Genomic DNA, 22012 nt, shown 5'->3' with positions numbered 1-22012 from the left:
ATTTGTGACATTTATTTACAAACAAAAAATTACCGTTGCATTTGTTCAATTGGCTTCTTTACCACTTGCTTGAAAAACTGACAGTCGCGCAGTCGGTCAAGTAACGTCACATTATTTCTGATTTAGGAGAAATTATGATTTAGTCTGCCTTTATACGTTTTACGGCCTGTTCCACTCAGAAGGTTTGCCCCGATGCCGGGCGATGCATGCACGGAACGAGTGCCCCCTGTTCGAGCCAGTGCGCACCCAGTGCAACCAGTGGAAAACGCTATAAGAGATTTCATTGGACGGATCTAATGAAATAGGCCAATGAAATTACTTAGTATAGTGTCGTGTCAGAAAATTGATGTAAAAGGAAAGCGGCCTGCGAGCTATTAAGGTTTCGGATCTCTATACTTTTTTTTAATCGATGACAGAGCTTTCGTGTCGCGAGACTTAACTTTACCGATTTGACAGCCTTGATAACGTTGATGTAGTCTTGACACATGACACGGTGCGTGGAATAGAAATAAGTCCTCCAAATGTCCAGAAAGCGCGTGTGCTAACGGTATTATTTGGATGATTCATTGCTGAGCAGAGGTGGTAACAGCCTCTATTATAACAGCTATATAAATGGATGAAAGTAAAGTGGGAGTTTTGTTGAGAAAACACATCGACATGGAGGATATCAAGTTCAAGTTCTTATCGCTGATTCACAAGCAGGTCAGTTCCTTGTTCAGCTTGTTTCTTGTAATTGATTTAAAATTGCTCTCTACCTACTATTACATTTTTGCATCTTCCTCAATGAGTTTCACAATAGTATACAACTTTGTTTCAGTGTAAAATTTCACTTGGCACTCTGTCGATACCAGTATGTGTGCCACCTTCTCGAACGCTAGTAAAACTAACCGAAGACTCGAAACAGTTGCTTTTTTTATGGCGAAAAACTGATTTGTATTTTTTTATTTTCAGAATCAGGCTAAGATCCCGTCAATGGGATTGAATCCCGATCTCCTCAACCCAATCGAATCTCAAGGCCTTAACGACATTCAGTCCGATGCTAGTCATTCGACTGAAAGCGAGCTGCTTCCCGATCAAGACATTCTGGAATCCATAGAATCTGTGTATTACGAGAGCGATGACTGCTTTGATTGTTGTCGTCATGAGTTACAGAAACTTCCCGAAGTTCTGAATTCTAAAGTAATCGAAAGAGACTACAAAAGGCTTAAACAAGAGCACCAAGTTGTTTCTAAAAAAGTGTTACAGCTAATATTGCAAAAGCAAAGCTTATGCCAAAAGGAGTTCGAAAGAATCTTGTACATTCAAGAAGAACTTCAAAATGCCTTGGAAATTTGCCGAAGTGGAAGGATGGATTTAAGCCTTGCTAAAAAACAGTTCACCACTGCTAGTCTTGGGATTTTGGCTAACTATCAAAAGAAACAAGTCGTTCAAGGGCTTCTGCATAGTTTAAACACCATAAAAACCTTAGTGAGTTCCTACTGATATTACACGTGCAGTGATTCTAGACCAAAAACCAGGTGAATTGTTTAGTCTGAACATATAACAAACTATTCCACATCGATATCAATCTTTTAATACATATAAAAATATCATGGAATATTTTTTAAGTTTTCCCTGTGAAAACCCTTGGAAAATTGGAGAGTTCAAATTTGTTTTGTTCTTTACAGATAGCCTAATAATTTAATTTAATTTAAAATTCAATGTTGCAATTTTTCTTTACCAACTCTTTTTAACTAATTGTAAATATAAATAGAAACATTATTTCGAGCTTGCAGAAATAACATAACGATAAAATTATCTAACTAGTTGCAGATTTGAAGTACGAATAGTTGATATACATAGGCAAATACTTGAGCGTCACACATTTTTTTAACTCAATGCTTGTTTTTTTCTTCTTCGAAAGCGTAGCAACGAACAGAGGACCGCCTTCAGGAACTTCTGAACGAAGGGAATTACCCAGGAGCAATATCGCTGCTCCTTGAATGCCAAAGAGCTGCTGAGAGATATAAACATTTTCATTGCGTAGCCGCACTGAATGGGAAACTCCAGGACACCTTGGAACAGGCGGAAGAAACTCTGGATCAAACGCTGGCAAAAATGTGTACAGAATTTGAAGTTGGGACGTATTTGTCTGTCCAAGGAGCGTACAGACTTCTCGGAAAAACCCAGACGGCAATGGACCAACTTCACATGCACTTTACAGCAGCTATTCATAACGTTGCTTTTATGGCAGTTCACGCTTTCACCGGTGGTGACACAAAAAGGCCTTATAAACAGCTCTGCCAGTCAGTCTCGCACGAGACATTTCTACCTTGTTTAATCGAACTGTGCAAGTCTCTCTGGGCCATTTTAATTTCCTATTGTCAAGTTGTCAATTGGCACAATACGCATGAAAGCTGGTCAGATGAGACTGAAGAAAAAGATCTAGAAGCTACCTTTAATAAACAGTATGTTAAGCAAAAGCTGGAAAATGGAATGTCCAGAATGTGGCACGATGTAGAAACCAAAATATCCACGTATTTGTTGGGCGCTGATTTGGCCTACTTCAAGTTTGAGCAGTTTGTACAAATTTTGGGAATCGTTCATAGGTGAGATCTGATATTTTACATTTACTGTCGAATTACGAGACGTCCTGAACCATGTTCCTCAATTTTCTAGGTTAATCGAAGTTGGGGAAGAGCTCTGCTCAAGTCAGTCAGAGAATCTCCAAGAATCAATAAGAAAACAGTGCTCTTCCTACTTTGCTCATTACCACGCGTCTCGATTAGACGAGTTGAAGATATTTTTGGAAAATGATGGCTGGGAACTTTGTCCTGTTAAGCCATCGTTCGTTGTCACGCAACTGCAAGAATTTAAAAGCTTGAAGACTGTCCTCAATAGTTGTAAGCCTCGCAATAGCCCTGACGAATCTACCTTGAGTCAAGATGGTAGTTCTGTCATTGGAGGACTGGTCCAAAGATATTTGGATAACGGTGTAACGCCCTTTGATGTCATCCTGGATGAAGCTGCTGACGAAGACATTTTGGCCAACATTGGAGTAAGTATAAATGAAAGAAATTGTTCAAAGTTCGTTAATAATTAATTAGAATGCAAGAAAGTGTTGTTAAAAGTAATAAAACTTTTAGCAATCTGTAGTAGTTGTCATTTATTTTAGACATTTTTTTAAACACTCAATCACCAGGTTTTATAAAGAGTATATTACCTTTTACAGGATGCACCTTCTGGGTATTTTTCAGACGATTCTGACGACGACATTCCGGAGGAACTGAAATGTGATTTTGTAGATGAGCCCGACCAATCGAAACCCTCGAAAAAAAAACATAAACAACAATTTGCTGGGCCAATGGTAACAAACACAACGTTGAGTGTGCTCAGAGTTTGTGGAAAGTATCTACAAATGTCAAGATTATTTAGATCCATTGCTGTTACTGTTATTCAAAATATGACACAATTCTTTGAACTGTGTCTTTACACTGTACACATGTTCTTCACTTCGGATCTGGTATGTTTCTCACGATTAAGCATTAAGGTTACACAAAAATCGCTTATAATTGCATTTAAATTTACCACGCTATTTCTACTATATTACGACACAAAATTTTATTTCAGCAAATAAACAGCGACACGTTGTACACTCCAAAATTAAAGTTGACCTTGGCTCGAATACGCGAGACTTTGATGGCAGACAGTGCAGTTACGACTGAGAGTGGAGCTCAGTCACATAAAGTAACACAACCGTGTCTCTCTTCGATAGTGAACTTGACTCAGCCAGAAAAAATTCATGGCTTGATGAAAAGAGTGATAGCCGTTGAATCTCTGATATTTTTGGGACAGCAGTACGAAATTTTGAGGCCTTATTTGGAGCACCTAGTAGCTTCTCCCTGCCACGGATTTCTTCATCAATTCTATTCCCAAACGATTGCAGCAGCTACAGATCTCCGAAAACCTGTTTACATGGCTGCTGCATCTCAGTCCTTCGATGTTGGCGGTATATTAACGCTGATGTCGAAAGTTAATTGGGAAGTGAGAGATGTTATGTCACAGCACAGCAGTTATATTGACAATCTATTAAGGGTAATTAGTGACAAACATTTGTGAAAATGGGTTCTGAACGGAAAGTTGATGATATTGTTACAATTATGTCATAATGTACAAATACAGTAGCAATGAAACGAATTCCTGTTTCAGGACATTCAAATTTTAAGCATGAGGCTTGAGGAAATTGGGAACAGAATACCACTTCCTATAATAGTGTACAATTCAGTGTGGGAAAATATTGCTCACTTGATCACACACACTTTAGTCGAAGGGTAAGAACTTCGGACAGATCAAAGTAATTTGAATGTATTGACATAAAAATGAATATGATATTCTGAATGGATACGTAGGCATTCAAATTGTTCGTTAATGTTGAATCTAGCAGGTTGAATTTGTGATTTCAGTTTCTCGAATGCAAAGAAATGTTCAAATGGAGGCAGAGCCTTGATGCAGTTGGATTTTACCCAATTAATGTCGAAGTTTGAAAAATTAACATCTTTGCGACCTATGCCGCACAGAGAATACGTCGAGGCATACGTCAAGGCTTATTATTTGCCTGAAAACATATTGGAAGAATGGATAAAGCAACATAAGGTATGAATTTCTATTTATATACAGTACATGATTACTCGCCCGTTTGTGATTGAACGTATTTCATTGTTGTCTGATGGATCCTACTACTGATTACAGGAATATTCTACAAAACATTTGATCGGTCTTATATCGTGCGGATGTCAAAACAACAAAAAAACCCGACAGCGATTAATATCCATCATAGAGGAGGAACGACCGAGCAGATAACAACAAGCTGTATGATCAATAACTGTAAAACGAAGTTGCAATAGAATTATAAAATTTGAATATTATCGAATTGCTGCTCTGCTATAATTATAATATAAATCTGACACAATTATTGTGATACTTAAGTTGTCAATACTGTTATGTATATGTTGTACAGTTTCTCTAACTGTTAGGTAAAAAACACATTCTAGCTTTACAGCAAATATTTCGCAAATCGGTGCATATCATTACTTAATGATACTTACATTCTGTGTTAAACACCGATATGAATCTCTCATTTGAACATGTGCGAGTAACGGTTGTTAAATATTTTTGGATTGATTCAGAAAAGATTTAAATGGAAGAGATAAAATACAGACGGGAGGCTTATAGATATAAAAATAATTGAACTGGTTTCGATTTTCGAATCCAAACCGTGACGAAATCTCCCTGCTGGCAAGTTACGATGTAATCTCATTGAACTCACGTTGGAAAAGTTATTATCTCTTATGTACATTGTTTATACGATTCTTTACTATGAATTTTTAATCCCTAAAAAGTGAAATAAAGACATATTTGTAGGTATTTATAGAGTAAGGAATTGATTGAAATTGACTGATATAGGGCACCATAAATGACACTTAGAAATAGAAGGAACCACATAATTTATTATGTTGCCTAAAAAAATTAATCTCCTTTTCAATAATAATTTACTTTTTATCAATTCAAATTCAGGCTGTTATAACAGAATATAATTATTTATAAATTCATCAGATAGCGTAAATAAATACATAAACGAAACTTAAAGTATTGTGTTACACGATATTCTTCATACTTACTAAAACTGATACGTGTGTAATAAACCAATTAGTTCTTAAAATTCGAATGCTTACTTTCCGAAATTTGATGGCCTTCCCAATAATTTCAACTGATTTCATGGCATTGAAACTCAGAGGACATGCAGCAATCACAGTCAGAAATTGCTGTTCGACTCACACCACAATATCCGTTATCAAAATTCACCTAAGAATTGTTAGCAATTATTCTACAGCTGTCATTAAATATGATAATATTGTTTCTAATTTTCATACTGGATTTGACAATTTTTACTTCTTTTTCATACTCATCTATGAATATAAATTGTAGTAAAAGAAACAACGCGTTTTTTCTCTGCTTCTATGTCACAGAAATTATGATACATTATCGTAATATATTATTATAACTTTGTCACGTTTGCTCGATAAATTGGGCTAGTTAAAAGTAATCGAAAAGTACTAGTATTTGTACGAATTATCATACTTGTCACTATATAAAGGTATAATTCAATTATAGCGACGTGGTTTGATTAGGTACAAAAAAAACATACATTTTTTTTATTATGGTCCATAATATCAGGTATAGCAGTTACACTTATCGTAGGAAACGATTTTTAATATTAAATTAGGGATTATAAAGTTTTACGATATAAAAAAGGTCGTCAACTTTTAAGAAGAAGTAATAGTGATGCATTGTTCGTATTTTATATTTATTTTTATTATTTTTGTTTTCTCCTCGCAAATTCCGGCCATGCAAATCATGAGGGGAAAAACCATTACATGGTACGAAGAAATGTAACGACAAAATGACACGAACGCGAAAATTTTTTGGACTGTACTACTAATTCTTTGCACGATTTATATAGCACATGCCGCTGAAACTAACATTGACACACTGGACGGACTAAGCACTCGTAGAATCGAATAGTTACCTAAAGTAACCATGAATCACTTACGACGGTAAATATTAATAATAGTAATAATACGTAGACTAAACTATAAGGATTATTAATTAAATCGTAAAAATAATAAATTTATGTACATAACAGGTCTTCAGTAATAGAAGAAGCGTTTAGGTTATATAATATACATATTGCAATAAAGCATAGCTCGCTTAATCTCATTTTTAAAAATGTTATATTGGAAACGTTGCAAAAACACGCGACATTTTAGTAGTCGAAATACAAAACTAAATGCCTTTGAACACACGAAAATCGATAAATATATACTCTCAAAGTGAATAATTTCGAGTATAACAAGGACGTACAGATATATACTGCTTTATATCTGAAAGTGTTGTTCACAGGTGATTTATTATCACTGCTGTGACCTCGCGGAATCATTTGGACTCTCAATCATAATCGTATATATATATAATATTCACATAATTATAATATAAGTACAAGTCTGAATACAGTGGGAAATTGATTTATAATTATAGATGTTGAAATTGCTGCTGAAGATTGTCTTCATAGAGTACATGAAGAATGTAAGTCGCGAAACATTATGATTGAGGGCTTGTCGATATGCAGTTGGGGATTAATTTACAATATGCCGATTTTCACTCGTGTCGAACATGAATAAAAAAAACAAAAAGAAAGAAGAAACGTAATCGCTAATTGTATTGCATATATTTAAGGGAAAAAAAAAAAAAAACGGCCAGTCTATATCACAGTAGCAGTATTTTCCGTTTCATTGACAGTCTTTTTATCGTCATTTCCATCTCGATCGAGGACTAGAGACTCATCTTTAGGAAGAACCAACGAATCTTGACCAATCGGTGCTGCTGCTTCGACTAAATTTTCAATCGATACTGCGGCCGTTGGTGCATTGTTAGCAAAACTTCTGTGCAAAGATTGATTATTTCTAGAAGCACCCCTCCTGATACTGCTGCGCAGCAAATTGGCGACGTCAGCAGCCGTTAAATTAGAACTACCATTGCTCGACTGCACCCTCCGACTTCTGTCCATCGTCGAATGATTACGTTCGCTAGCCGTTCTGTCTATCGTGCTTATCCTCATCGTTCTGTCTATCGTGTTCGGCCTGTGCCTCTCCAAAGTGTTGGGCCGCCCACTTCCTGTATCCGTCACAACGGGTTCAACCTCTGTAACTATTATCGATATGTCCCGTGACGGTATTCCTTGGTTCATTTCAACCAAGACAGTTGCGTAGTCTGGTGGTGGGGGCTGCAGCGCCGGTCTCGACCTCGGAGTGCTGCTTTCCCCCAAGACGTTTGCTATTCTTCTGACGCTTCGTCTGAAACTTTGACGTAACATTTTTGCTATTCTGGCTCCAGTGGCAGTCGTGTAACTTGGAGGAGGCGTGTACTTGGGAGGAGGATCTTCAAAAGGCACATCTGTCGTTGACGGCAAGACTCCATTACCGTGAAGACTTGTAGTCGTTTCATTCCCCACTTGTGTTTGGGCATCGGCAGCATCTTCTGGTTCTAGGGAGGGCCTGTACAGTAGTTGAATTCTCTGGAATAATCGATCAATGTTCGTCAAATAGTTCTTAAGTGAGTGAATTCAACATGTGATATATTAAAACGGATACACTAACGCATGCACTATGTACGCAATAACTTACACTTACTCCGTTGCATTGAGCGCAGTGACTTACATTAACTTCCACTTGTTCGCTCTATCGTTTGCATAAGAAAGAAAAATCGTCTGTTTAAGTACTGCTTGAAATAGAACTGATTTGAAATTCATAAGGTTTGCCAGATAACGACTGCTAGTACTAATATAAGGTTTGGCAACCAGTCCATAGTTTTTTTTATGCAAAATATACTCAAGTCGAACCGAAAATGTTGTAACTATATTAAAACGATAAAACTCACTCGAACCCTTACATCAAATATGTCGGGAGGTCCGTTATTCAGGTATCGACATGTTTGGATAATAGCAACGATCGGTATCATCAATATTGGTATAAGCTGAATGGCTGCGCCAAGTTGTCTTGTCCAGACAGCCCAGTAGTCTTTGCTGGTTCTACGATAAGTGTACAAGTCTCGGAAACCGCTACTCTTGAATATCATGATACTCAGAACCTGAAAAAATTTTACTTCATCATTTTTAAAACATTTCCTGTTGAAGTTTAAATTTCAAATGAAATAAATTAAGCATATTTAAGATGGTGAATTTGGAGAATCTACATCTCGAAAACCAAATATTCAATTCCACTGGTGTTAATTTTGTTTGAAAATATATAGATCGAGCTTCGTTCATGTATTTTTTTATTAGAATCAATTGATACGAATCAATTGGTACGAAGGATTGCTATATACTGACTCTGTGATATGTGTTGCGGTACCCATAATATTTCAAAAACAGCTTAACCGATTTACTTCGAATTTGGAGTCAGTATACTATGATAGTTTATCTTTTGTATATATTTTTATATATTTATGAGGAATCAAAACGGTTCTCAAGGTTTCAAAAATTCTTCCTACTAATTGACTGTGGCAAACAAAATATGTGAATAAAGCTCGATCTACGCATCTTTGAGTAAAACAAAGCTCAACTGAATTGACTAATCAGCTGTTGAGATATTACTGCTCAAAATTCACCAAAATTAAACAGACTATTTAGTACCATGAGTGCAACAGGTAGTACAACGTTCCAAGTGAAGGACAGAAGTGGTCCGGCCCAATGTCTGAGACACCTTCCGGTTGGTGGAAACAGTTCAGCAACTACGGCTTCACCTGTGTGTGGCCGACCCCTAACTGCAAAGACTGCGCCAACCTCGACCAGATACAAAACCATTATCCACCAGGCACCACCAACCGTGTAGTCCAGATAGTAAACGACGTAGATACCGAACTGAAAGTAAATAATGGAAATCGAAATGAAAGGAAAGGAAATGATTCTAATAATCGAAATTGAAATCAGTAACGTTAACATAAGGAATTGGTTTTGAGAAGCGTTATTGCTTTGTGACTTTAGAATTACTTAGAAGGCGTGGAGTTCATAAAGTACGATTACGTTTTGCTGTATCATTATGTTACTGAATATCACTGTCATTTAGTATATTACTGAATTTTAAATAATGCTCAAATGAAAATTAAAGATTTTTCTTAAAAACGCGGATCGCTACATTTACGTAACGTATTTCAACCTCATGCCAATAATTGGTCACTACAATTCGAACATTTCGATATACAAGGATGTCTTCGTCGAATAAACTAGATTTTTCATAGAATTCGTAGTGGAAAACACTGCCTATAATTTTTCTCTTCGAATCTCGAACCCAATCATTTTATAAATGAAATTTTTTTAGAATACTCATATATCATAGAAACTAAGGGTCGCTATTGGAATAGTTGCAATTTAGCGAACAATGCAGAGAAAAATTGTTTTAAAATTCATTACTTTCTCATCGATCGCAGGAAGAAATATTTGTTGAGTATTTACGTGCAGTTTTTCTATTTCGGATAGAATGATAAACAAATTACGGCAGACCAATAAGAATTTTATTGTTACTTAAATAATTTTGTATTGTTTTGTATAATCGTCGCGCTTAAATAAAATAGAAACACTTGAAATAAAAAATTACCATGAAAATGCTTGAGGGTTACTACTAAGCGGTACAGCTAACAGGGAAAAACCCATAACTAAAATGATGTTTACCTGTGCCAGTTATAATAACACTTTTGAACACATGCAGTTTATTAATTAATGTTTGAAGAGAGGATTGATTGTAATTGATCTGCTGAAAAACTAATTTACTATGGTTGAAAATGGTGACTGATTCTTCCTTACAGCGCCGAACTTTCGGAAAATATTATATTACACAGTGAATGAAAATTGGTGAACTTGAGACTTTCAATTTCAGTTGATTTACGATAGCAGAGATACCATCGAACCACCAATCTTGAAGTCCTTGACTTGAATGTCTAAGAACATAACATTGTTCTTGGTAAAGCCATCATATCTCGTTAATTTGGTGTGAGGTATGAACATGTACATTCCAGAATCCTTGTCGAGCTTGTTGGAATCATCGCCGGCATCTTTTCTTTTGACTTTCAATGTTTTTCTCACATTATTAGCCGGATTTTCTTGGTCTCTTAAAACAACGGTAGCTTGAAGAATGCACGGCCAATCTAGCAAAGCGTCCCATTTTCCTTCCAAGACTCGCAGACAACCGATTATGTGTCTCTCTTTCCACTGTCCTTTTCCATTTAGAAACAATTCAACTCTCAGTGTGTATCCGTACTCCTTATTGTAAAATATTGGACTACAAAGTAGGGTGTCATTTTCTTTAGCATCCGTCATTTTTTCCTTGTACCTATCAATTCGCCACAACAGACGACCGTTGCTTGGTACCGGTTCAAAATATTCTTCTGTAACGCATCGGCACTTCATGCTTTGGGCTGAATTTTGACTCATAACTTCCTTCATCGTATCTTCGACGTAATTTATGTGTTCCTTCATCTGAAACTTCAACGCCTTTGTTTCGGCGACTTGGTTCTCAATGGCTTCAGAATGCTTCCTCATCTCGTCGACAAGAATATCCATTTTCTCTGCCAAAATATCGTGAGATTTAACCAGCCCCTTGGAAGCTTTACATCTCATTTCAAGCTCCAGTTTCAAATCGTGAATCTGTTTCAATTGCTCATGCCAAACTGCACTGATCATCACATTTTCCTCCGACAAAAAGTTTTTGAATCCTTCCAATTCTGCGTGCCATTCCTTCATTGCTGTTTTTCGTTCAATTTCACCATCAGTCAATCGGCTTTGAAGCATGTTTAACTGATCGTAGACTTGTTCGAAATTCAAACTCGTTTGTTCGTCAATGTGAGTGAAGCTTTGCTCTAGTCTACTTATACGAAAATTTATGTCTTCATTAGCCTGACGATTTTCAGAGCTTGCTTCGGATAAACGAATTCTCAACGTTTCTAAAGCTGCCTCCTTAGAACGCAGCGTTTCCAAACTTTGCGCAATCCTTGCCTCCAATTCCTTTTGCTCTTGTTTACCGTCTGCAATCGTAGTTCGCATCATATTCAATATAGACATAACTCTTTCTTTCCATACCGAATCGGTTGGCGCGGGTAACTGCATTTCATCCGACTTGCTCATCTTTTTACTTTTTCTACTGCTACACTGGGCACGATGTGCCTTCGCATTACATCTCGGTATATAAACCCCACACTTGTCGGGACATTCCTCTAGTACGGCACCGCAATGTTTAACATGCTCGGATATATATCTCTCTTCGATAAATTCACTGCAGAAATAACAGGGCACACTTCGACGAGTGATGTAATTCACGTTGCTGCTCATTTTCGTTTAACGTAGTGACCAAAGCCAAATAACGAGTTTAATATCTGCCAGAACTGTGAGAGGCGACACGTCATAACGATATCGTCGTGTTATAAATGATAATGATAACACCTGATAAGACTTCCCCCAATCTTGATCAAACTTACGTGATTACGTAACTGTACGCTTAGATAAATACAGTATTTCAACCGCAAGAAACGTGTTTGGGATCGGTGACTCAATCTTTTAACTAATTCATTGATCAAATGTTAAAGTGTTATGTCATACTTTGTCAAGTATTAATATACTGATGAATTATGTACGCAGAATAGAAGAAAAAAAAGTCTTTTTATAAAAGATTCAAAGTCCTTTCAGGTAACAATTGCGAATTGAAGTGATATAAAAAATGGATACAATAATATCGTATAACCATAACGAGTTCGGTTTGTAGACTTAAAAGTTTCTCAACAAATCGACTTCCTGTACTAAATAAATGAACTCACCTCTGTGGCCATTGGGAGTCCTAAAATGTATCCACAAGCACAGCTGAAGAAGGTGATTGTTGTCTCCCACAATTTCATGGTTTTTGCATTGATAGCCATTATCCCAGTTATAACGCAATGCCATATAGCAAGCTGAAAGGTGAATAATACAACAGTAAGTTACCAAACACAAGTGGTTATTGCGTAACACTGTGTAACATTCTGTAATAGACAGATGTTTTCGAAGTGGGTCAAAAAACGCATAGGTTAAATACTCAGTTCATTAAAAGTTCTTATCGAGTTAGATCATTTTCAACTGTGCAGAATATTGGAACAGGATGTAGAACAGCTTAGGCTTTCATTAGAAGCTACATGATGAATTTGGTCGTTTAACGGATTTAGTCACCTGCTGCGCTATTCCGAACAGGATCAGTATGAAGTAAAATAGAACGGCCCAAAATGGAGAAACTTGTTCAGATCCCAGGAGAGCCAAAGTAGCCGGTACCAATTCCGTGGCCAGTCTTAATACTTGATAACCAGATTCAGCGCTTAGATTTGCTCCGTGTCTGATGACTCGTTGACCAGCGAGAAATGAGGCGTGATTCATATATCTTTCGGGGATGTTACCTTGGCCTCGATGAGCCGGTTGGTTGGCCAGATGCATAAACGTGTAACCCGATATGCTTTCTGCAATGAACCGAGTCAAAATTGAGATCCAGTGTTGTACGAGATAGTAAGTATTACTATGTATATGAAAATAAGACTATTCATATACGAATTAATCTGTATTACATTAAAGATAGTTTGTCATGCGAATATCTGTATAAAAGATAAGATCATCCTTACATCCATCTAGAAAAGATCAAAAAGATTGTAAGGTCGATAGATTTTTAGATGCTCGATGTCATTACGTACCAAAAGAGCTCGTAGTATAGATGTATTTGTGATGCCTGAGGATTTGAACGCAAGTGTTTGCTAAAAAAGCCGACAGTAGAAGAACAACAAAGGTCAAAACGACCACCAGACTCGTATCTCGTTGAAGAAGATGCTTATGTTTGTTGTGAGCGGCTATCTGTAAATTTAAAAAGAAGTTTTTAATTACGTTGGATTATCCCATTTTCGAGTATATATCAAAGCTGGGAATTCGTCTCGGGTAAAAAAGATGAGCTCATCGACAGCTGACTAATGTAAAATTTAAAACACGATTGTAGATATGTAACCAGATATTATTCGAATCAATTCGTTCCTTCGGAGCAAGGCTTGAATTATGAAAATGATGAATGTCACATACCTGCATCGCGGCGGCTCCGAATAATCCCCAAGTGAGGAAGACTTCGGTAGAAGCAGCCATCCACGATTTACCGTTGATGAAAAACTCGCTCCAATCAGTCTCTGGAAAGAGTTGATGAATCGAACCGGTAGGCGTCAGTCCCAATAGCTTGGCGCAGAGTACCAAAGTGCCAAATACCGGTACTAAGGTAAAAACGTAGACAACTTTGCCGTAGGATCTTAAACCTTAAACATAATCAATGAGAATTATCATCCTTCGCAGATCTTCAACCATTAAGAACGAAGATTATTACTCGGTTCATTTGTTACCTACCTTTACTAAGCGAGACGAACACTATCATCCATACTACAGCCAGGTTAAACGCGACCTGGAACTTTAGCGTCACAACTCCGTTATCAGGCACGTTCAAGTGATGCCTTTGAAGTACTGCGCCACTGAAGTAGTCGGGAACCGTTTCGTGTAGCTTGTAAGGAGTTGTATTATGCGTTGGTTTTGTGTCATCTCGATACGACGAAAACGGCTCAGCCCATCGATACCTGTCTTGCTTCGTGATGAATGAATCCCTGCGAATAAAGATAAGGAAATAATTCGTTCGTCTCAGATAAATAAGTCGGTCTTAATATCCTGATGAAACAACATTCTTCTGTATGATTTCTGGGCTTTTTACCTGAAGTAAACAAACATCCATGAGACACCAACAATGCTGTATATACCGATGAAAGCCTGAGCAGTTAGCAGCGCTATTCCGACGCCCTGAAACAGTGGCGAGATCTTCCACATATCTACGGCTCCCGCAGCTAATCTCTGACCCAAACATACTTGGAGCGTGAATAATGGGATTCCAAGCACGAGGGATAGGACCAAAAACTGGACGATGAAGTTGGCTGCGAACAGACAAAGCGATAACAACGTTGAATGAGTTATAATCTGTCGTTGTGAAATGAACTCACAAATACAATAACAAAGTCTAGATTTGAGATGTTTTATCCGCACCTTTCTGTTAACAATTTCTGAATAACATGCAAATAAGGATGCACAGAATCGTGCCGTATAATAAGAGAAAATGGTCTACTCGTCGAGGTATAAATTTTCAAAATTGACCAACTTTTCCAGCACTCTACTCGTAAGTGTATCTTCGATTCGAGTCTCAACTGTTAATTCAAATCGTACCTCCAAACTGTATGCTGAGTATGGCGAACCGACTGATGTTGAAGAGACCAAGAGTGCATCCCAAACAGGCCAGAGCTGGGCTCAGCGCATGTGGCCACCTTCCCAGAGGATTCTCATTCTCGTCGTCGTCCTCTCCTCTCTCGTCATCTCTGTCCACTCCTCTCTGCCTTTCGCAGACTCTGATGAAACAAAATTAAAAATTCTTGTGTAATGATTTTGGCAAGCTAGTTGAATTTATTGATTGAATTATTGTTTCTTTTTCCATCGCTCATCGATGCTTTCAGATTAAATTCATACAGACATCTACACGGCGATCATTTCGTCATTTTAATTGAAATATATTGAAGAGAACCCAAAGTATGCAGACTTGTCAATTTGTTATCTTAGTAAATCAATATTGGCCATTATAAAGCGAATATAATTCACGAAATTCGAGTTTTTGATATAATTTAATCAAATACTTCAAAGATTAATTTGTTTTGATCTATAATCTTGATAATTTGAAATTTTGAAATTTGTTCCGATTTATTGCATTTCGTATTTTTAGTTCTTACATTATTTTTTTTTTCCTATATTATGTTATGCAAAATTAATATGTGTGTATTAGTTAACAATAATTTTTCATATTGCAGATGAAGTTATAACGTGCTGAATTTACCAAGGTATAAATTAATATGCGATAATAAAATTCTTTAAAGGTCAAGGATAATCATGATACAGAATATAATATACACTAAAATTTAAGTTTCTTTTTTAGAAATTTGTCCGTGGTGGAACAATATTGGTATAAATGAAAACTATTTAAAGGAAACCACATTTAGTAATTACGTTGATTAATTATATTTGAAGACGAAGAGAAAGATATAGAGGTATACGTATTATACGTAAAAAATGGTGTATTGTTTCAATAATGTTTGAATTCAAAGTTGCAATATTCCAAATAAACAAGTCTGTAAAAATATTTGAGAACCGTTAGCCGTTGTTAGCCGTTTTTTAGAGCATAATAATACCTTGATCGACTTGCAATTAATAATCATGATAAAAATCTCGCTTTCTGTGAAACGAATTTTCGTTATAACAACTTCTCTTGTATAATCTCTGTAATATCGATAATTTTATATTATAGAATTAGTCGTTTGCAAAATTGAATTATGCGAAGTTTTTTTTTTCTTTATATAGAATCTTAATACACGTACAAAAGTATCAAATACTGGAATTATAAAGAAAGACTTACAATAGACGTCGATGCTTTGTTTCAAATTGCTTTGGAATAATTAAAAGTCTATTGAATAATTTGCTGGATCTCATCCGAGGAAGGCTCATTTTATTCAGAAAACTATTTTCTTGAATTTCACTGAAATACAAAGTAGGTATTTTCTTTTTATCACGTTGCCGTCGTTGAATATTTAATTTTACGACATTATACTGATATTCATTATTCAGTGAACAATCAATGGCATTATTGAATTACCTAATAAAAAAAGAAGAAAAACCGTTTCACTGACTTTGTAGAAAATACAGTCTTATGAATAAAACGAGCTATTGTTATATAAAGGGCAAAATCGAAGGAATTTACCGGATTTATAACAATGAACAATAAAAGATGAAAATAAGAATAACAAACACATCGATATCCAAGCAGTTATTAATAATTCTAGAATGTTTTTATTTTTGTGCATTTTCAAGAAATCTTTGGCAGCTTAGGAATATAATAAATTGACAAAACGAATCAATAGTATCGATTTATAGCCCAACACCCTTCTCGAAAACGTAATTAAGAAAAGCGCGACAAGATACGATATTTCAGTATATGAGGCATTCCGCGCTAAATTGACCAGGCACTGATCCTCGTTCTCTTGGATTTGGTTCGCGATTTTTTACATTATTTTTCCAGGTTTGAAAATCACTCGGATATGTTTTAGCAAAATAATTTTACTTATGATTTATCAGAAACAACATATCTTTGGACATAATATAAAAATATGAAAAATTCTCAAAAATCTTGTGTCAGATATTATAATTTTTAAACCCATACCCAGAGTTAAGCCATTAATTGAATATTGCTTCGATATTTTTTTAAATTTCTTGCTTTAATAGCTCAAAGGAAACGGAAACAAATGCCGCTCAACGTCTAGGGTTAAAAATGTTGATATCTGCCTCAAAATTTTTGAGTATTGTTTCAGTTCTTAAATTACGTCCAAAGACATGCTGGTATTCAAAAATGACAAGTAAAACAAATCATTCAATAAAATCAAATGAAATAAATTTGAAATATTTTCACAGTTTGAACAATAACATAAAAGATCGTGCAGCAAATCTAAAAGGTGGAAGGTCAGAGCTTGATCGATTTGGCGTGGAATGGTCCATTATATGTATATAACCAGGAAGTAGATGGAATCAAAGGTTGAATTTGATCGAAGTGCAGATAAATTAATACAATGAGTGAACATGGCTTTTTACACGTGTCCGAAGAAATCGAGGTTTAGCTATAAACATTCACAATGATACTGCACGTACGAAAAACTAGGCCAAACGTATGTGTTCACAATATATACCGAGAGGTTCTCCTAAAAGAACCTGTTCAACAATTTAATCCAGTCAAAATAGGTCTGAATTAGAAGTATCCGAGATGTTTTTGTGTATAGGGAATTTCGACCCTCATGAATTCAAATCTGAAGTCATTTTTGAGCTGCGTAGCTGGCGTTTCGAGAAAACAACCAAATTTTTTTGTTGTTTTAGTGTTTTTCTCAAAAACTGATGTTGATAGATAAAATATAACTTGACCATCGAGTTGAGCGAAAATTGTACATCGAATTAAGGCCTCATATGTAGATAACGGAGTCAGATTAAAAAATTAAAAAAAAAGAAATCCTACTTATCAATGGCATCTGGGGAATTTTGGTGAAATAATTTCATTTCTTTTGAAATTTGCTAATCCAATTCTGTTTCCGACATATGAGGACATAATTCGATGTAGAATTTTCCGTTCTAAACGATGGTCAAATCATTTTTCACCTATCGATAGCAGCTTTTTAGGAAAACGCAAAAACCGTCAAACTTTGCTGTTTTCTCGAAACGCCGGCTATGTAGCTCAAAAATGACTTGAGATTTCGAGTTCCTGAGGGTCGAAATTCCCTATTTACAATAATGCAACCGTATCCCGAACATTTTCAATTCTGACCTATTTTGACTGGCTTAAATTGCAACTCGTCTAGTTTATATGCGTAGCCAGCTACATAAAAATGTCACCAGCATGATAAGAAGAGTAATCGTTGCGTAGCGGATCGCGGCGGCACCGTAACCCGGCCATTCTTAATACCCGATAGGTTATGGTTGACCGTCACTTGTCAACCAGTTGATTCTAGGGATTTTTTTTTTGCCTGCGAAGGTTTGCTTCATGCTTTGAGGACGGATGTCAGCCAATCAAAGTTAAGCAAGTTGAATCGCGCATGCTACGAGTAGGTCCTTTCAAGAGAATTTCTCTGTATGAGCTATGTTTTTTACATCTACTTATACATAATGCACGACTATTTACCCTCGTATGTATGTGGCACTCTGATATTATTACCATGGCCACTACTCGAGAATTATACACTGCAGAATGTCACTTGACTTATACGTAACTTCGATAACTCGGGATGGAGGTGTATCATTATCATAAATTTGTAGTTATTGTATAATTATTCAACCGTGTGCAATAAAATGCCGTTAACGGAACAAACTGAACGAAAATATAATATTCCTTGAATCAAAATTTATCACATCCTACAAATTTTCACTATTTGTTTTCTATTTCAATGATTTTTTTTTTCCTTCAAAAGTCAATACATTGATGACTCGTATTTTTCAAAAATAATTCTCGCGTCAAATCACCTTATTCTATCAATTTTCGTTCACGGAAACTCAGCGACAGATATTTTATATTATCAATTATTTTCATTTTTTAAAATAAATATTTCCTGAAATAAGAATTTTCTTAGAATCTAACTTATTTCCTACTCTCCGAACGCAACGTTTGAATTCACACAGTTCACGTTAAAAAACTACGGTATTTTTTTGTCTTATCCTTGTTATATCTTTTTCTGTAATGTCCTGTTACGAGAATTTGATGAATTTTCATGCTTAATAGATTTATCTACGTTACAAGGAAAAAAAAATAAAAAGAAAAAGGAAGACTCAAGACCGGATCTTGGTATCGGTCTTTTTGAATTCAGGAGGCGGCAACTACTGCTGTTCCGCCCAGATCTTTCATGTAACCTTGAAATATATTCTATATGTATACCAAAGCTAAATATACATAGAAATATGTACGTACAATGTATATAAATAAAAGACGTATAGGAGTATTTTTTTTTTCTTCTTTTTTTTTTGAATTCTTTATTATCCTGCTAATTTTACGTGCGCTCTTATTCATTCGTTTGATTGTGTTGTTTTTGGTTTTATTTTTACTTTTCATGCTACACGTTTCGCTAACTCCAATAAAAGTATCAGGCGAATCGATACCAAAGAAAATGAAACGACGAAAAATAACAATAATAATAATAATAATAATAATAATAATAAAAAAAAAAAGAAAATAAAAATTTGTCATAACGTGAGTCACTGTATGGTAAAGAAGGAAATGAAAATATCCGTCTACAGATCGTGCAAATCAACCTTGTAATTATTCGTCGCGTATAGTATAAATATTCATACAGATTTGTACTGGACGGTTCGCGGATTCTTTGTCACGGTCGTTGCTGGTATAAACGGAGCATGTATAATAATAAATACAATACATTCACAAATACATCAGACAATTTGGGGAATCTACGTCTCTGTTTTCTGGTTTGTTTGAATGTTTGGCATAATAATGACGGGGAATAAAATTACGGAGTCGGTGAAAGAATTTTTTATACCCCAAAATCGCAATCCAGTATTTTTCAATAACGATAACATAACGCCCGGTACAACGTATTGTTATTATACAAAAGATATAATAAAAAACTGTAGAGATACAATTACCGATCAACGATTTTTATCGTACGTGTTAAAATTTTTATTCGAGAAAATTTTGCAATGTTAAATTTTCAACAATTATTGATCAGATTTTCGACAGAGAGTTCTGGATCTTCTTGAATAATCATTAAAAAAAAAAAAAAAAAAAAAAATTTCAAATCAACAGAATGTTAGAATTTTTCATAATCATTTCGAAATCATCGACGATTAATTGAAATTCAAAATTTTGTCCTTCATTTTCTGTTACTTGCGAATAAATATTTGACAATTTTTGTATACACTGTAAAGTTTATCGCAAATCATTGTTGCAAACCTCGAGAAAGGTAATAATAAAATAATCACTGTATTGGGTCGTCGAAAATTTTGTAATCAATTTTCAAATCGTATTCTATAACGACGAAAGAATTCGAGGAAAGGGGAAAGTATACGAAGGGCTCTAAATGATCGTGAGCGCAATGTACATAGGTATTACATATGTATACAGGTATATACGAAACTCGACAGGAAATGAAGATATTGATTATTTCGCAGACCGTATAAGGTATACGTAATTTACGAAACTGGCCACTGGAGAATATAACCCTGACCTCTGCTTCATTACACCTCACGCGATCCATAGCGGTCACTTCGAGTTATTAATTACGCACATAAAGAAAGATTAAAATTAAAAAAAAAAAAAAACAAAAAAAAATATATATATATATCCACAAATTTAGAATAGAAACGGAAAACAAGACGAGGAAAAAAATGAGAATCCGAGTTTTGGCAAATTTTTGTTTCAATACGATTCATTTCTGTTCATTCTCAAATAATTACATTATATTTTGTAATATTTTATTCCCCGAAATGTTTCCATTCCAACTGATGTAATTAACAAAATTTTATTCCCTTCGTTCAGTCAATTTTTTGGTTTTTTTTTTTTTTTGGTATGGTGCAAATATATGGAATATTATTTCGAATAGAGTTATGAGAGTGAACAGAGAAAAAAAAAAAAAATATCAATGCAAACATGTCAATTGTCGGAATCGATTGATATTTTTTTTGATATTTTTTGTTTTTATTAAAAACTTGTATAAATTATTTTTTCGCCGAAATATTGTCACAGGTTTATTTAAACATGTAATTTTCTGCATTTGGAAGAATTTTCTCTTTTTTTTGGGGGGGGGGGGGTTACATTGACGCGTTGTAAAATTTAAAGATCTGTTGAACTATATAATCAGTGTATAACAATATGTCGTTATATTATAAAATGAAAGTGTGAAAAAAATAAAGAAATAAATAAATAACAATAAGAAGAATTTGTAATACGTAATAGAAGAATTCTTCGTTGCGGTTTGATTTTGCGTTACTCCAAGTATTTGATTAACAATTTCGATAAAAATTCAACGTTTTATTCCTGTAATTCTTACATCAATTATACTTTACGTGGAATAAATCTGATATTAATTATGTTAAAACTTTCCTTACTTCATTGATTTACGTTGATCTGTAAGAAACTTTCGTCTCACTGGAAGCCTGTTTATTACCTTTTAGCATTATTAAAAATTAATTTCAGGCGATTAGTATGAAAAATTTGACGTGCAGCGTCGTGATATTTAAAAAATTATTGCATAATATGTATCTGCGGTTTAACATTTATTCTCCACTTCAAAAAATTCGCCACATACATATCTTTCATCGAAGATTCACGTATTATTCTGCAATTGTAATTTTATCTTTAAGGTTACGCAGCGCTCCTACCCTTACCGACCGAGCGAACCCTCCCTTTTTCTTAAAACAAGAAGCAAAAGGTTGATTTTGCTCGGACGGTAAGAGTAGGAGTACTACATGAGCTTAATTTTCAAGCCACGATTACATAATTTCCAAATTTCACTAATATTTTACGCATCCTATAATTAGCTTCAAAAGTGCTATCAAACAATTCTCAAACTCGCCTCTGCTCTAAGCATCCATTTCGCATATAATACGAGTCAAGTTAATTGCTTGGAGAAGACAAACTCGCGTTAGATAACAACATGCGGTACCTTCCTCAATATATATTTATTTATAAGGGTCTCTGAAATTACATACCTATGTACGTAAAATAGATACGTGCAAAGTTGCGTAGTCGCGATATTGACGAATGTTCAAAGTATCTTAAGAAAGAAAAGACAAACAAACAAACAAATAATAAACAAC

The 22012-nt window shown here is 35.2% G+C and overlaps 3 protein-coding genes across 5 annotated transcripts in view; 1 reads left to right on the top strand and 2 right to left on the bottom strand.

Annotated features, from left to right (window-relative positions):
- The first annotated feature begins 411 nt into the window (after positions 1-411).
- LOC107222371 (syndetin) lies at positions 412-5403 on the top strand. Of its 3 annotated transcripts, XM_015661711.2 has the most exons (9): positions 413-702; positions 952-1467; positions 1909-2588; positions 2659-3037; positions 3212-3502; positions 3610-4074; positions 4189-4310; positions 4443-4632; positions 4729-5403. In XM_015661711.2, the coding sequence occupies exons 1-9, from the start codon at positions 613-615 to the stop codon at positions 4837-4839; spliced, it is 2844 nt and encodes a 947-aa protein (XP_015517197.1). In that variant the 5' UTR covers positions 413-612; the 3' UTR covers positions 4840-5403. The 3 variants fall into 3 exon arrangements, 2 of the variants coding, with proteins under 2 accessions (XP_046602175.1, XP_015517197.1); XR_006905508.1 differs by lacking the exon at positions 4189-4310 and having other exon boundaries at positions 412-702; XM_046746219.1 differs by lacking the exon at positions 4729-5403 and having other exon boundaries at positions 412-702; positions 4189-4333; positions 4443-4581.
- Positions 5404-6329: 926 nt separating this feature from the next.
- LOC107222369 (sodium-dependent transporter bedraggled) overlaps positions 6330-22012 on the bottom strand; it is a 41918-nt gene continuing 26235 nt past the window's right edge. The window contains exons 4-14 of the mRNA XM_046746218.1: positions 14837-15015; positions 14334-14550; positions 13979-14229; positions 13667-13890; positions 13291-13447; positions 12782-13062; positions 12397-12528; positions 9227-9454; positions 8473-8682; positions 8226-8273; positions 6330-8110 (exon numbers count right to left, since the gene is read on the bottom strand). Coding sequence (XP_046602174.1) covers positions 7298-8110; positions 8226-8273; positions 8473-8682; positions 9227-9454; positions 12397-12528; positions 12782-13062; positions 13291-13447; positions 13667-13890; positions 13979-14229; positions 14334-14550; positions 14837-15015 — 2740 coding nt within the window. The 3' untranslated portion in view covers positions 6330-7297. The remainder of the gene's footprint in view (positions 8111-8225; positions 8274-8472; positions 8683-9226; positions 9455-12396; positions 12529-12781; positions 13063-13290; positions 13448-13666; positions 13891-13978; positions 14230-14333; positions 14551-14836; positions 15016-22012) is intronic.
- On the bottom strand, positions 10267-12385 carry LOC124295612 (TNF receptor-associated factor 5). The gene has a single exon (XM_046746220.1). The coding sequence runs from the start codon at positions 11912-11914 to the stop codon at positions 10472-10474; it is 1443 nt and encodes a 480-aa protein (XP_046602176.1). The 5' UTR covers positions 11915-12385; the 3' UTR covers positions 10267-10471.

This window comes from Neodiprion lecontei, chromosome 7 (assembly GCF_021901455.1).
Source record: "Neodiprion lecontei isolate iyNeoLeco1 chromosome 7, iyNeoLeco1.1, whole genome shotgun sequence".
Lineage (NCBI taxonomy): Eukaryota > Metazoa > Arthropoda > Insecta > Hymenoptera > Diprionidae > Neodiprion > Neodiprion lecontei.
The sequence above is the reverse complement of the archived record's forward strand: the minus strand, read 5'-3'. Positions and strand labels throughout refer to the sequence as shown.